A 15,801-nucleotide genomic window follows, 5' to 3' on the forward strand; every position below is an offset into this window, starting at 1 on the left:
ATTTCCCGGCGGCTCTTTGGTACTAAATACTGGGTTGTATTTTCTTTTGTTTGAGTGTCTTGGGTCACTCGATACACCCTATCATTAATAACCGCAAAATACGGGTAGGAGAGGGGTCAATCAGGCTGGAGGATTTTCCCGTCAATACCCTGAACTCTTTCGAGTGCATGTTTTAGTGTATCATCACGCGACTGCTCCAGGGGAAAGTCTTTATACTGGGAAATTCCCAGCCCTTCCCCTGAGTCAGCGCATGATGTCACCGCCTGGGATTTCCCCAGCTGAGCGACACGCCCCCTATCCGGCGATTTCTTCTTCCAAGAAACACCCACACATAAAACTCCCAATAATCTATTAAATCCAGGCCAATTAGTTCCCAGAATTAGCGGGTGTTTGAGGTGCGGGTTAACCGCTACCTCTACTCTATGCTTTTTCCCCCGAAATTGAATGTCTATTGCCGTTAGCGGGTAGTGAATTACATCCCCGTGTACACCCCTTACCCTTACCGTGCAGCTCGTTTTCAAAGCCGGGTATTGAAGCAAGCTTTGGTGGATGGAGGTCTGATTACACCCCGAATCCACCAAAGCTTGATATGTACCCCCTTTTATACTCACAGGTATCCGGTATAGCCCGTCGCGACCGGGGGCGACTGCTGGCACATCGGGCAGGCGGACCAATGCACCCACCTCTATCACGGAGCAGTTCTCTGGTGCATGATACTCCCCCCCCGCAATGCCAACATGCCGGCCCAGACCTTCCCGTCATACCCCCAGGGGAAGCAGGACCAACTGATTGGGCTGGAGAGAGACCCGTCATTGCTGTAGGCCCGCCCATGGCACGTGCCTCCCCGTCTCTATCCTGATAGGTGCCCCAGCGATGCATGATGCGCTGGGGCTCCGGACCTGGGATCCGCCTCCTGGGAGTCAGGATGGGCGGTCCCCTCGATCTGGGCCTGGGGATAGGAGGAGAGAGAGAAAGAGGAAAGACAGGGGGAGAGAGAGAGAGGTTACTTCGCCGACCCTGGACCTCGCTACCAGGTGATCCTCCGCCAGCTGGATGGCCGTTTCCAGATCGTCTGGTCGGTGGCACTGGACCCACTCCGATGTTCGGGAGGGAAGGCAGGTGATGAACTGTTCTTGTACCACAGCGTCGACGATCTGATCGATGGTCCGGTCATCCTGCACCAGCCATCTGCGGCAGGCGTCACGGAGCTGCTGGGCGAATATGAAGGGCCGGCCGCTTTTTCTCCAGCTTCAGCGACCGGAAGCTCTGGCGTTGTTCCTCCGGATTGTGGCCGGCCCGCTGAAGTATGGCTCGTTTCAGGTGCACATAATTCAGGAGATCCTCGGCCGGTAGTTGCTGTGCGGTGGTTTAGGCTTCGCTCGACAGCTGCGGGATGACTCTCACCAGCCAATCGGCCCGCGGCCACCCACACGCTCCTGCCATTTTCTCAAACAAGTCCAAGAAGACTTCCGGGTCATCAAGCGGCCCCATTTTGTGTAGTGTGATGGGAGGGTGGGTGGCTGATGTTGCTGCGGGCTGGATCCTCTGCTTCAGCATGCTCCGAACGAGCTCGCGGTCCTCACGCTGGGCCTCCACCAGGACTTTGAACCGCTCCTTCTGCTCGGCCCGGATGTCCAGGATCTCCTGGTGCTGTTCACGGTGGAGGACCACGAGCACCTGGATCACTTCCGCAAATAGACTGGTTGACGGAGTGGTCATCTTAGCGGCGAGGTCGCTTCTTCTTCCCGGGTTTTGGCACCACTGTAACAAAGGTTTTTTGTGTGGGAAGAAGAAGACAGGGTCAGCGTTGAGGTAAGTAACAATCTTTTTATTTTTTTGAGGTGCAACAAATGATAGCTCCCACTGTGTGGTCGTCGCTCAGCTCTCTCTCCAGACTGTTCCTCCTGTTCTCCTTAGGACGGGTGTCTCTCCGGCCCAATCACAGGAATAAACAGGTGTTGCTTATTATTTCTGATTGGCCTGCTGATTAGCCGCCAGGCTCTGAGCATGCTCTCCCCCTTTATTGGGTGTTTGATCATGCTTACCTTTCCACATATACATTTGTGGATTAATGCATGAGTGTACTAACTTTTTAAAATTTGTTCAGTTTAATATATTTCTTGCAGATCAATGCATCAAGTTTCTTGTATTTATCTTCCTTTTACATTTTTCTTAGATTGTTTCCTTAAACCATTTGGCATGGTTGAACTTAAATAAGTCTTTCATGAATTGCCCAGTTAGGACCAGCATAAGATGCTTACAGAGCCTACTTTAAGCCCATATGAGCATTTATGGTTGAATCCTGGTGCAAGCCCACTTTAAACCCCTTTGAGCAGGTGGGGCCCAAATGGGTCTGACATGAATTACCCAGTTAAGACTCACATAAGACCCTTACAGAACCCACTTAAAATCCATCTGGGCATCCAAGGCTGGCCCCCGTGTGAATCCCAAATACAAGCCCATTTTAAACCCTTTAAGCAGGTGGGGCCCAACTGGGTCTTTCATGAATTGCCCGGTTAAGACCCACATAAGACCCTCACAGATCCCACTTAAAACCCATCTGGGCATCCAAGGCTGGCCCCTATGTGGATCCCGGGTGCAAAACCACTTTAAACCCCTTTGGGCAGGTGGGGCCCAAATGGATTTGGCATGAATTGCCCAGTTAGGACCCATGCAGTACCATTACAGGTCCTACTTTTAGTACGTCTGGGCTTCCACGACTGGCCCCAATGTGGATCCCGGGTGCAAGCCCATAATGGGGCCCACATTTGACGCCCATGAAGGCCTCATCTGGGCCCCACATGTCATTGCTGGCTGGGGAGTGGTAGTTCTATGAGGTGCCGTGTAGGATTTAAATCAAACTTTGCTTATCAACACATCCATAAAACACATGCATTTACACTTATAAATTACTTGCATATACACCTATACTATCAGATGTTCGAAAAAATTTTCATATAAACTTGATGCATGCATACACCCACATACACACGCACATACATATAAACTTTAACTTTGCATATGTGCCCATAAACTCTCACATAAGAAAATGAACTTGATGCATAAACACTCACATAACACATCATGTAAAAAAATTTTTTTTTAAATTTTCACAAACATATATACAATTAATTGTGTATACAGTATACATATATGCAAGTGATTTCATGTGTATGTGCATGAATTCTCCGTTTAAAAGGAAGTAATTTCAGTTAAAAAGGAAGTAATTTAATTTCAGTTCAATTTTAAGCGCAATTGAACGAGATCTTTATTTATTATGAATATTACAGTGGTGTGAGAGCTAGAAAATATCTTCACCAGTTTGACAGCAGACGTGCTGCAAATCGTCACAACGCAAACACAATTTTTTTTTAAATGTGCTGCATTTTCACACAATGCGAACAGTTAATAAGGGCGTACTTACACCATGTACAGTTGCCTTGAACCGGGCCAAAGCATACTTGTCCCCCACTCCCGTCTCCCCCGACGGCCTGCATTCACATTACATTCGGTCCTGGGCACGCTTACGTCATCGATGATGCACTGTTCAGTGAGCGCTCTCACTCAGCACAGTTAAGATTTCTTTAGTTATATCGTTTTAGTCATTTGATATGCAGTGACATGCAGTCAAATATTTAGCCGAACAGATCAGCCACTTTTGACGCTCATAAACAATCATAAAGTCCTCGTGCTGCAGGTATTAGAAGGTTTTCTAAAGTTGCAGCTGTCGTGCAGTGAGGAGTTTGCATCTTTAATAAACGTTGACATTTTGTGTTCATTGAACAGTTAGAATGATTATTAAATCCATATGAAAGTCACGTCTTGCTTTAAGTTTTAACCTCAGGCAGGTTTTGCACTCACACACAAGTATACCGCACCAAAGCCCAAGTGAACCGCACTCTGGCACACCTCTTCCAACCAGGCCAGGGCCGACCAAGTGAACTGTGCTTGAGCCCGATTCAGAGTACTCACACTTCTCAAATGATCCGGTAAACAGGCTTGGGCATGGTTCGGATAGCATAGTTTGAGTATGCCCTAAAACATGCTGCACTTTCTCACAATGCAAACATTTAACGAAATCTGCTGTAATTTCTCACAACACACCGAATTGTGCTACAGTGAGGAAAGAAGAGTTGCTTAAGATGGCAAAGATTTGGACATTTCTGTTTTTTAAAGGTTCTGTTTAATGTTTTAAACGTTTTCAAGGTCATTTTTAAAAACTAACAAATAGCATTAAAAATTAACACTTTTGTATCAGCATACTGAGTAAAACAAATGACAAAAATATCAAGATAAGAAATTTAAGTAATTCAAATTTCCTAAATCAAATAATATGTTGTTTTATTTGTCTTTTGTAACGTTTATCATTAGTACAGAAACATATTTAGCTAAAGTATTAATAAAACAAATTCATCAGACACAAACATTTCTTTCAGTGTAAAATGCCATATAAAGTGGCAGAGGAAAAAACAAAACCAATAATATTCCAGAGGAAAATGCAAAACTCAACCAAAAAAAAAAAAATCCCAAAGATTTCAGAAACAATGTCTCTCCTTTTTTTGGCTATATATTGGTTTAGTTTGTATGCTTTTTTATGGCTGGTATTCACAAGTGCATTTAAAGTCAACTTAACTTTGTGCATGAAATCAAAATGATATGTAACCACAGCAGTTCAGATTTTTTGTTTTATTTTAATAGACACCAGTCACTCCTGCAGCTTTCAACACTTCTCTGGCTGTTTCAGCAAGATCCTGAACTCCTGTACGCAGAAGTTTCAGTGTTGTAGAGTAAGACATTTGTGCTGTTTTTTTACTCCCTACAACAGGAACCATGCTCCATGCAAACTTAACAGCTGCCTCTTTGCTAGTCAGTGCCGACAGCTCCTTATTGGTGAGTTTCTTTTGCCCAATAGCGACCACTAGAGGTGACCTTCTTATAGCTTTCAGAGATGGGTTGTTGACCCTCACAGACAGCTTATCTATTGATTTTTCGTCCAGACCAAATGCATAGTAACACTTGATGAAGAAACCCAGCAAAATGGCAGCATCACAGGCCATGGAAAGACCAGGCACTGGAACCACAGCCACAGAGCCAGAAGCAACAGCTGCCGACCAGGTTTGCTTCATAAATATTTCAATTTTCTCTTCCAAAATCTTTGAGGAGTATATTGGCAAGGACAAAATCAAAGCATCTCTCTTGTGATCAGGCAGCTGCTTCTCCAATGTGTCGACAAATGTCTGAAAATCATATTTGTGCAGTTCAAAGGAACATATTAGGAAAACATGTGGGTCATCCATGTCCTTCAGATTCCTGTGACAGTCCTCACGAATGTGTGAGAGCACTTTCTGCTCATCAAAGTCTTTCCTATGAGATTCAGCATGAATGTCATTGTCGATCTTTGAGCGGAGGAAATAAAACAGCTTCTTCCTCTCTTTAATCGCATTAGCCAGCATGATGTCGTTTTCCTTGAATCTTTCTGAGGAAATGATGATAAAGAAGTCGAAGGTCTCAAGTTTCACCTCTTTTAGGTATTTCTTGGCTTTAAATTTAGGACTTCCAGTCCCTGGCAGATCCCACAATTCAACATTTGGCATTGTAGGATGTTTGTACATCATTGGCACCAACGTCGTCTCAGTCACACCTGTAGGAGCTGCATTTTCATCATCAGATGTAAGACCTCTTACTGCATTGATGAAGCTGGATTTTCCTGCTCCAGTTGAACCTGTTACAGCAACATGAAGCGTGACGTTGCCCAGTTGCTTGTTTTGCTCAATCACACATTCCATTTCATTAATGTATTCAGCAGAACTATTGAGATGAACATCAGGCATTTCATATATATGCTCAACTTGTACAGTGCTTGCTGATTTTAAACTCACATTTTCTTTAGCAGTACTGTGAGAATGTGTATCTTGTGGTTTTCTGGAATTGGACAGTTCCTGCTTCTGCATCTTCATCAATTCACCATAATTCTCTTTAAGCTTTATCGGTTCACTAGAGTTAGATTGAGTTGGTTCTTCTGTCAAAACATCTTTATCCATTATAGCATCATACAGGTGTTGTAAATGACCTTTTCCATTACCTTCAGGCTTTGTTTTAAGGATCTCTGTTGCTTTTTCACCCTTTTGTCTAATCAATCTATTTTCATCATCATTAGTTATTTGAATTGGAATATTAATTTTTTCTCCTTCTTCCTCTTTTTTAGCAGCCTTGTGTTTATGTTTTGTGTTTACATCAGATGAATCTCCAGCTTTGAATTGCTTGTTTAGTTTCTCAATATATTTTTCCTTTTGTATCATGTCAACATTACATTCTTGTATTTGCATATTCATTAATTTGTTGTTTTTCTTTATGAGTTTCATTTCATTAATTGGATAACTAGAGTAATATTTAGTCGGTTCTTTAGTTTGCTTATTTTGCTCCTCAAGACATTTTTTTTTGTGTTTCATGTCAACATTGGATACTTTAGCATCTTCTGATCGTTCTTTTTCATTTGCTACATTTATCGTTTCTTTTTCTGGTTGCTTTTCTTTATTGTTCTCATTCATTTCTCTCTGTCTCTCTCTTTTCTTAAGCTCATCAAGCTTTGATTCCAGCACTAAACTACTCTGTTTGGCTTTCTGTTGTGGATTTTCCATAGTTTCTCTCTTGTTTAACTGGACGACTTCTAGTGTCTTCTGTTTTAGTTCTGAGTTTCTCCGTTTCTCTCTCAGCACATTGTCTTCATGAAAGGATTCAGTTTGTTCTTACTATCTGATAAGGATTTGTGTCGAGTTTGAGTAAAAGGTCCCACAAGACACTGACTTCATCGGACATGATGATTAGTCTGAAAAAGCAAAAAGCAAAGCAACTCTGTAAATGTCACCAAAAAATCATGACTAACATTTATTCAGATCTTATAAAGTTTTTATTTTTACAGTTTTGTTCTAGACTTCCACAGTTAAAAGATGAAGATATTTAAGTGGAATATATAAAGTTGCGGCAAATTAAAGAGCTTTCAGAACATATATAAACAAATCAAGACACATTTTCTTGCAATGCAAAATGAGCACTCAAAAATAAAGGTTTCCAAGGGTTTTATGCTCATGCAGATAACAAAATTATTTTGGGTTCTTTACAGACTTTTTCAGTGATCAATTAAAACAGAAAAACACTTTTTGTTTTCTACTTTTAAGAACTACTCGTACAAGTTTGTAATGCAGCCATATCAGTAAAGGGAGGAAGTCTTGTTTTCTGAGAAATCTAGCTAAATCAAATCATTAATTAGATTTTCTTTATTTAGTCTTAAAAGGCTTATAAAAGCTCTTACATACAATCTAGTTTCTAGCAAAATGTATTTATTTATTTATTCATTAATTCATTTATTTGTTCAACTAAATCTACAATTAATATTATAAATAGTCATTGATCTTTTGACATTTTGCTGGAATAAAACATCTGCTAACACTAGAGGTCACTATCTACTCACATGTTAGCAGTTAAAAACCAAATATATAATCGTAAATATTTAAATAGGCCCAATATATTTTTCTAACCGTTTTAACATAGGTTCAACTTTTCCCTTAATTTTACATCAATTTATTTCAGCCATTCATAGAGAGATAGATTTAAAAGACATTAAAAAAACGCACTAATTTTTTAAATGTTTCAAAAATATCTAGCAGCGAGTGATAAAGAGAGTGAAGCAAATTCACCTGCGAAACGTGAACCCACAACATGCATAAAAGCACTTTTTTTTAAACGGATATAAGGCTCGTGTGCATTTATTTAATGTATTTAGCATTTTTCTAGGATACTATTTACTTTCATAAACACTAAAACCGCGGTTCTCAAACATTTTTCATCGAGTAGCCTACCTCAGAAGAAAATGGTCTCTTCAAGTACCACCATAATGACCAGAATTGAAACACAGTAGTAGGTCTAATTTAGTTGCTATACAGCTCTGCATAGTTCAAAAACCAGGCAGATTCATTCCTATAAGAATATTATTGTCGGCCGCTTTAAACATTATAAAAGGTTTGAACATTAACACTGTACTGTGCTTGCAGGTAAAAAACAAACAAAATAAAACGTCAACGATTGACTTAAAATGTGCTTTTAAAAGTGAACAAAAAAATGGTACACTACTGTTCTTAAAAAGTAAAAAAAAAACTACTGAACTCCAAAATCAAAAGTATTAACATATCATATCAACTATTTATCAAAACCTGGAAATATTGCTTGGACCACATAAGTATAGGCTATGTGTCATAATATTCATACATAATTCATTCGTGATTAATTTTAAAATATATTTTGCATGTATATGACATTAATTCATCCACCTACCACTAGAAGGAAGCCCACGTACACGTACCACAGTTTGAGAACCACTGCATTAAAATAAACATCAATCATGTACACTAAAAATAGTCTTTGTAGTACTTTGCTTTGCTTATATTTCTTCAATGTTGCACAATTTAATACTATATCTGATTTAAAAAAAACGAACATTTTTTTTCTCTTTTTGCATTACCAATAAAAAAGCTCACCTTGTCTGTACAGAGATGTTTGTGATATCGGTTTGTCGTTGTCTAAAGATGATTTGGGAGAAGAGGGTTTAATGAAAAGTAGGTGTGCTATAGGGTGTGGTTTGGAAAACATCTGAAGGCTACAGCTCTTAAAAACTAACTTTCCTTAATTTAATAGTTCAAAAGTAAATCGTCAATGTATTCTCTCTGGTTTTGAGTTTCTTTCTTTTGTTAAACACAAACTAAGATATCTTTAAAAATGCTTGTTGCTACCTACCATAAACTTCCCATTAAAATAAGAAAAACTCATTGGGAAGCCAGCAACCAGCATTTTACCATTCTTTGTGTTCAACAGAAGAAGAAACTTCTGTTTGAACAAGTGAAATGTGAGTAAATAATGACAGAATTTTCTTTTCTTTTTTTTTCTTTTCTTTTTTTTGCAAAAATAAAAAATTATTTACTGTTTAGGCACCCTCAAGTGATTTCAAATCTTTATGTGTCTCAGTTTTCTCTTGAACACAAAATAAGAGATTTTGAAGAAAGCTGAAAACCTGTAACCATTGAGATATATCTTACACTGTTGCTGTTGAAGCCAATAGTTACAGGTTTCAGCTTTTTTCAAAAGCTCTTATTTTGTGTTCAACAGAAGAACAAAACTCATCAAGGTTGACAGAATTTGATGACAGAATTTTCATTTTGGGTGAACTATCCCTTTAAGTATGAATTAAATGGGATGCTGTTAAGTATAAAAGAATTTGTGATTTTATAAAACAAAGCAGATACTAATACACCTGTAATTTTCTATTGATTATAAACATGTCTTATTTAAATCTGTTTTTAAAACAATATCTAATTATTTCTAACCTAAACACAGGAATTTCAAGCATGCACAGATGCACATGAATGCTGTTTAGCAGGAAGTATTTACTTGAAGCTGTACTTTTGAAGCTTGATGTAGAAAAAATGGCATGCATAAGAAAAAGAATGTTTTTGCATTCTAGAAGAACACATCATTCAAAAAAGCTCATCTGTCATTCATGCATGCATAATATATTATAATATTATAGAGGCATAAACACATATTTTAAATATGTATTTGGTTGAAGTAAGATTTTTTTCCAAGCTTTAGCCCATTCAGTTTTCAGTGCTCGAATTAAAATGTGCTCGATTGTTCTCAAAACTAAATTAAGTAATTCTGCTGATACTTCAGCCCTGAAATCAAGAAAAAATGCATTTTAAAATGTATTCACATAAAATAGGGGTTTTGAAACCATAAATGCAGTATCAATAATGCAAAGGACACACACACACAAAAGAACATAAATAGGTCTAAAATAATGTTGGGGGAAATTCAGTTTAATTAAGTTAAATTATTACATTTTATTTCTTCTCATTATAGGAATGTACGTCTTTCTTTGTTTCTTTTCTTTATACGCATTTAATCTCATTCATTCATTCATTCATTCATTTTCTTGTTGGCTTAGTCCCTTTATTAATCTGGGGTTGCCACAGCGGAATAGACCGCCACGCGTACGCAAGAAGAACATGCATACTCCACACAGAATTGCCAACTGACCCAGGCGAGGCTTAAACCAGCTGTCATGTTTACCAGCGAACAACCACCAGATGTCGCTGGCAAACACACACACTTAGAACTACACTTTTCCTGGACTACAACTTCATACATGCTCTTCGCCCACACACCTGCTTTCTCATTTAGCTTGATTTACATTCACACCTGAGGACTTTCAGAGACTGATTACACACAGTATTTAAGCCACACATTCACCCCTTCAGTTTGCCTAGTCTTGTTTACTGTTTGGTGACATTACAACGCGTTATCCTGGTCTTGTTTTCCCGTGTTTTGGTTCTTAGCCCTGTTTATCCTTGTCATCCTGTTTAGCCGCCTGCCTTACGACCTATTGCCTGTTTATTGACTTCGACTCTGGATTTGCCCAAACATACCTGTTCATTCCTGTATTGACCACTGCTTGCCTGACTAAAGAATAAACCTGCATATTGGATCCTACCTTCTGTTGTGGTGTCACTCCTCGGCGTTACAGAAGACTCGGCCTCAAAATGGATCCAGCAGGAATTCAACTCATGCGTCTTCGTCAGGGAGATCGCCCCATCGAAGAATACGTGGAGGACTTTATTCAGGTAGCCCACCTTACAGCTTTGGACAATTTGTGCCAGATGATATTTTTCCATGGCGGGTTATCTGAACCTCTGTATTCATGTATACCACTGTACGAACCCCACTGGACATTGGAAAAATACATTGATCTTGCACTGCAAATGAGTGGGTCTCCCTTCACTGTTGGCAAGGTGGAGGACACCCCTAAATATTTTTTGGGGGGGGGCAAAGGACAGCAAGACCCGCTGGCAACGGGGCTTGCTGCTCATTCCACTACCACACACCCAGCTCACAAAATGGCCGCCTCCAGTCCTCCAGCTTACAAGATGGCTGCTCCTCCAGCTCACAAGATGGCCGACTCCAGTCCTTCAGCTCACAAGATGGCCGACTCCAGTCCTCCAGCTCACAAGATGGCCGACTCCAGTCCTCCAGCTCACAAGATGGCCGACTCCAGTCCTCCAGCTCACAAGATGGCCGACTCCAGTCCTCCAGCTCACAAGATGGCCGACTCCAGTCCTCCAGCTCACAAGATGGCCGACTCCAGTCCTCCAGCTCACAAGATGGCCGACTCCAGTCCTCCAGCTCACAAGATGGCCGACTCCAGTCCTCCAGCTCACAAGATGGCCGACTCCAGTCCTCCAGCTCACAAGATGGCCGACTCCAGTCCTCCAGCTCACAATGTGGTCACAACCAGCCCTCCAACTCACAATGTGGTAAACGCCAATCTGCCACTAGCTCACAAGATGGTTTCCTGTTCCTTGTCCGTTCCTGCCATAGTTCCTGTTCTAGTTCCTGAAACGCCATCAACTGAGCCCCTAGAATGGCCTCCACCACCTGAGTTACCAGAGCTGCCAGACCCTCCAGAGCTGCCAGACCCTCCAGAGCTGCCAGACCCTCCAGAGCTGCCAGACCCTCCAGAGCTGCCAGACCCTCCAGAGCTGCCAGACCCTCCAGAGCTGCCAGACCCTCCAGTGCTGCCAGACCCTCCAGAGCTGCCAGATCCTCCAGAACTGCCAGTGCCGCTGCCGCCAGAGCTGCCAGAGCCACCGCCACCTGAACCTCCTGAATGGCCGCCGCCTCCTGAGCTTCCTGAATGGCCTCCTGAGCTTCCTGAATGGCCGCCGCTTCCTGAATGGCCGCCGCCGCCTGAACTTCCTGAATGGCCACCTCCTGAGCTTCCTGAATGGCCACCTCCTGAGCTTCCTGAATGGCCGCCTCCTGAGCTTCCTGAATGGCCTCCTCCTGAGCTCCCTGAATGGCCGCCGCCTGAGCTCCCTGAATGGCCGCCGCCTGAGCTCCCTGAATGGCCGCCGCCTGAGCTCCCTGAATGGCCGCCGCCTGAGCTCCCTGAATGGCCGCCGCCTGAGCTCCCTGAATGGCCGCCGCCTGAGCTCCCTGAATGGCCGCCGCCTGAGCTCCCTGAATGGCCGCCGCCTGAACTTCCTGAATGGCCGCTGCCACCTAAGCTTCCCCAATGGTCGCAGCCTCTTGATCCAGGCCCTCCGCAGCTCCACGCTCCAGGCCCTCCGCAGCTCCACGCTCCAGGCCCTCCGCAGCTCCACTCTCCAGGCCCTCCGCAGCTCCACGCTCCAGGCCCTCCGCAGCTCCACGCTCCAGGCCCTCCGCAGCTCCATGCTCCAGTCCTGCCCCCGCTGCATGGTCCTGGCCCTCCATCCCTCCCCCAGTTCGGCCTCCGCTCCACCTCCCGCCTGAACAGTATTAGGAGTGTCTGGAAGCCACTCCTTAGAGGGGGGGCTCTGTCATGTTTACCAGCGAACAACCACCAGATGTCGCTGGCAAACACACACACTTAGAACTACACTTTTCCTGGACTACAACTTCATACATGCTCTTCGCCCACACACCTGCTTTCTCATTTAGCTTGATTTACATTCACACCTGAGGACTTTCAGAGACTGATTACACACAGTATTTAAGCCACACATTCACCCCTTCAGTTTGCCTAGTCTTGTTTACTGTTTGGTGACATTACAACGCGTTATCCTGGTCTTGTTTTCCCGTGTTTTGGTTCTTAGCCCTGTTTATCCTTGTCATCCTGTTTAGCCGCCTGCCTTACGACCTATTGCCTGTTTATTGACTTCGACTCTGGATTTGCCCAAACATACCTGTTCATTCCTGTATTGACCACTGCTTGCCTGACTAAAGAATAAACCTGCATATTGGATCCTACCTTCTGTTGTGGTGTCACTCCTCGGCGTTACACCAGCGACCTTCTTGCTGTGAGGCGACTGCACTACCTACTGCGCCACCTGCATTAAATCTGTTTTAATAATATTTGAATCAAATTTATATATTTTAATTACAGTTTTATTTAATTATATATTTTGTGTTAATTTAAAAATGCTTCATCAGCAGTATACAAATAGAAATAGCTGACCTAATATTAAAATAATCATCAATACATATAATTGTCACGTTACAGTAAAGGGAAAAAGGAGCGAGCACCCAAGCGCAGAGTGAAGTAGGATTTATTATTAATAAAATAAAATAAAAGGCAAAAAAAAAACAACCCCGGGGGGAAAACACTACTACAACAAACAATAAATCAAACAAACAAACAAACAAACAAACTTGACTGGGCAGGCAGGACAAGGCAGGACAGGTAAACATCGACAACATATGTCGCAGCGCAGCGCGCAGCTGACAGAACAAACACAAACACTAGTACAAGAGCGCACACGTCTGACGGACGCAGTGCGTGCGCGGCCACATCAAGCGGCAGCACGCACACTCTGCGTACACCCTTGACGGCGCGCGCGCACACAGAGACAGAAACAGGACCGGACATGGGTAGTGTCAGAGCTCTGCTACCAAAACAAGAATTTACAAAGACCAGAGTGGCAGAACCCTGACACTAGCCCCCCCCCAAAAGTGACGCCACCTGGCGTCCTTAAAGGGTACATCCAACAAGGTACACGACAGACAAGAAACACTACAAGACAACAAAACAGGCAACATCAGACACAAGACAGGGAGGTGAACAGGCAAGACGACATGAAGGGGGGGAGGGAGGGAAGCCAAGCCAGACCCAACAAGACAAACAAGGGAGGGATGGGAGGGCAAGACCAGGGAAGATCAGGAGGGACAGTCCAGGGTGGATTTAGTGGGTCGGGGGCCCCAGCAGGGAGCCAGGGTGGAGCCGGAGGATCCGTCCAGGGTGGAAGAGAGGAACACCAGGGAGGAGCAGGAGGGACGACCCAGGGAGGGTCTATGAGGGGAAACAAGACCAGAGGTCTGTGGGGGGCCGGCAGGGCAAGGAGCAGGGCTGGGGCCGGCAGGGCTAGACGTCTGGTAGGTGCCGGCAGGGCAAGGGGCCGGGCTGGAGCCGGCTGGGCAAGACATCTGGGTGGTGCCGGCAGGGCAAGGAGCCAGGCTAGGGCCGGCAGGGCAAGACGTCTGGTTGGGATCGGCAGGGAAAAGAGCCGGGCTGGGGCCGGCAGGGCAAGACGTCTGGTTGGGGCCGGCAGGGCTAAACATCTGGTAGGTGCCGGCAGGGCAAGGAGCCGGGCTGGGGCCGGCAGGGCTAGACGTCTGGTTGGGGCCGGCAGGGCAAGGAGCCGGGCTGGGGCCGGCAGGGCAAGACGTCTGGTTGGGGCCAGCAGGGCAAGACGTCTGGGTGGTGCCGGCAAGGAAAGACGTCTGGGTGGTGCCGGCAGGGCAAGGAGCCGGGCTGGGGCCGGCAGGGCAAGACGTCTGGTTGGGGCCGGCAGAGCTAGACGTCTGGGTGGTGCCAGCAGGGAAAGACGTCTGGGTGGTGCCGGCAGGGCAAGGAGCCGGGCTGGGGCCGGCAGGGCAAGACGTCTGGTTGGGGCCAGCAGGGCAAGGAGTCGGGCTGGGGCCGGCAGGGCAAGACGTCTGGTTGGGGCCGGCAGGGCTAGACGTCTGGGTGGTGCCGGCAGGGCAAGACGTCTGGTTGGGGCCGGCAGGGCTAGACGTCTGGTTGGTGCCGGCAGGGCAAGGAGCCGGGCTGGGGCCGGCAGGGCAAGACGTCTGGTTGGGGCCGGCAGGGCTAGACGTCTGGGTGGTGCCGGCAGGGAAAGACGTCTGGGTGGTGCCGGCAGGGCAAGGAGCCGGGCTGGGGCCGGCAGGGCAAGACGTCTGGTTGGGGCCGGCAGGGCTAGACGTCTGGGTGGTGCCTGCAGGGCAAGGAGCCGGGCTGGGGCCGGCAGGGCTAGACGTCTGGGTGGGGCCGGCAGGGCTAGACGTCTGGGTGGGGCCGGCAGGGCAAGGAGCTGGGCTGGGGCCGGCAGGGCTAGACGTCTGGGTGGTGCCGGCAGGGCAAGGAGCCGGGCTGGGGCCGGCAGGGCTAGACGTCTGGGTGGGGCCGGCAGGGCTAGACGTCTGGGTGGTGCCGGCAGGGAAAGACGTCTGGGTGGTGCCGGCAGGGAAAGACGTCTGGGTGGGGCCGGCAGGGCAAGGAGCCGGGCTGGGGCCGGCAGGGCAAGACGTCTGGTTGGGGCCGGCAGGGCTAGACGTCTGGGTGGGGCCGGCAGGGCAAGGAGCCGGGCTGGGGCCGGCAGGGCTAGACGTCTGGGTGGGGCCGGCAGGGCTAGACGTCTGGGTGGTGCCGGCAGGGAAAGACGTCTGGGTGGGGCCGGCAGGGCAAGGAGCCGGGCTGGGGCCGGCAGGGCAAGACGTCTGGTTGGGGCCGGCAGGGCTAGACGTCTGGGTGGGGCCGGCAGAGCTAGACGTCTGGGTGGTGCCGGCAGGGAAAGACGTCTGGGTGGTGCCGGCAGGGCAAGGAGCCGGGCTGGGGCCGGCAGGGCAAGACGTCTGGTTGGGGCCAGCAGGGCAAGGAGCCGGGCTGGGGCCGGCAGGGCAAGACGTCTGGTTGGGGCCGGCAGAGCTAGACGTCTGGGTGGTGCCGGCAGGGAAAGACGTCTGGGTGGTGCCGGCAGGGCAAGGAGCCGGGCTGGGGCCGGCAGGGCAAGACGTCTGGTTGGGGCCAGCAGGGCAAGGAGCCGGGCTGGGGCCGGCAGGGCAAGACGTCTGGTTGGGGCCGGCAGGGCAAGACGTCTGGGTGGTGCCGGCAAGGAAAGACGTCTGGGTGGTGCCGGCAGGGCAAGGAGCCGGGCTGGGGCCGGCAGGGCAAGACGTCTGGTTGGGGCCGGCAGAGCTAGACGTCTGGGTGGT

General features: G+C 46.5%; 1 protein-coding gene across 2 annotated transcripts; it reads right to left on the reverse strand.

Annotated features, from left to right (window-relative positions):
- Nucleotides 1-4,324: 4,324 nt before the first annotated feature.
- Nucleotides 4,325-8,591, reverse strand: LOC100333218 (interferon-inducible GTPase 5-like). 2 transcript variants are annotated; one of them, XM_068214131.1, is made up of 3 exons: nucleotides 8,532-8,579; nucleotides 8,329-8,372; nucleotides 4,325-6,826 (listed from the first exon to the last, which is right to left on the reverse strand). In XM_068214131.1, exon 3 carries the CDS (start codon nucleotides 6,636-6,638, stop codon nucleotides 4,692-4,694), a length of 1,947 nt encoding a protein of 648 aa, XP_068070232.1. In that variant the 5' UTR covers nucleotides 6,639-6,826; nucleotides 8,329-8,372; nucleotides 8,532-8,579; the 3' UTR covers nucleotides 4,325-4,691. The 2 variants fall into 2 exon arrangements, with proteins under 2 accessions (XP_068070232.1, XP_005173582.1); XM_005173525.4 differs by lacking the exon at nucleotides 8,329-8,372 and having other exon boundaries at nucleotides 8,532-8,591.
- Between the last annotated feature and the right edge of the window lie 7,210 nt (nucleotides 8,592-15,801).

Source organism: Danio rerio, chromosome 16 (genome assembly GCF_049306965.1).
Source record: "Danio rerio strain Tuebingen ecotype United States chromosome 16, GRCz12tu, whole genome shotgun sequence".
Taxonomy (NCBI): domain Eukaryota; kingdom Metazoa; phylum Chordata; class Actinopteri; order Cypriniformes; family Danionidae; genus Danio; species Danio rerio.

Coding starts and splice junctions, on each gene's coding strand:
- LOC100333218 (XM_005173525.4), bottom strand. CDS start 6,638: ATGGAAAATCCACAACAGAAAGCCAAACAGAGTAGTTTAGTGCTGGAA.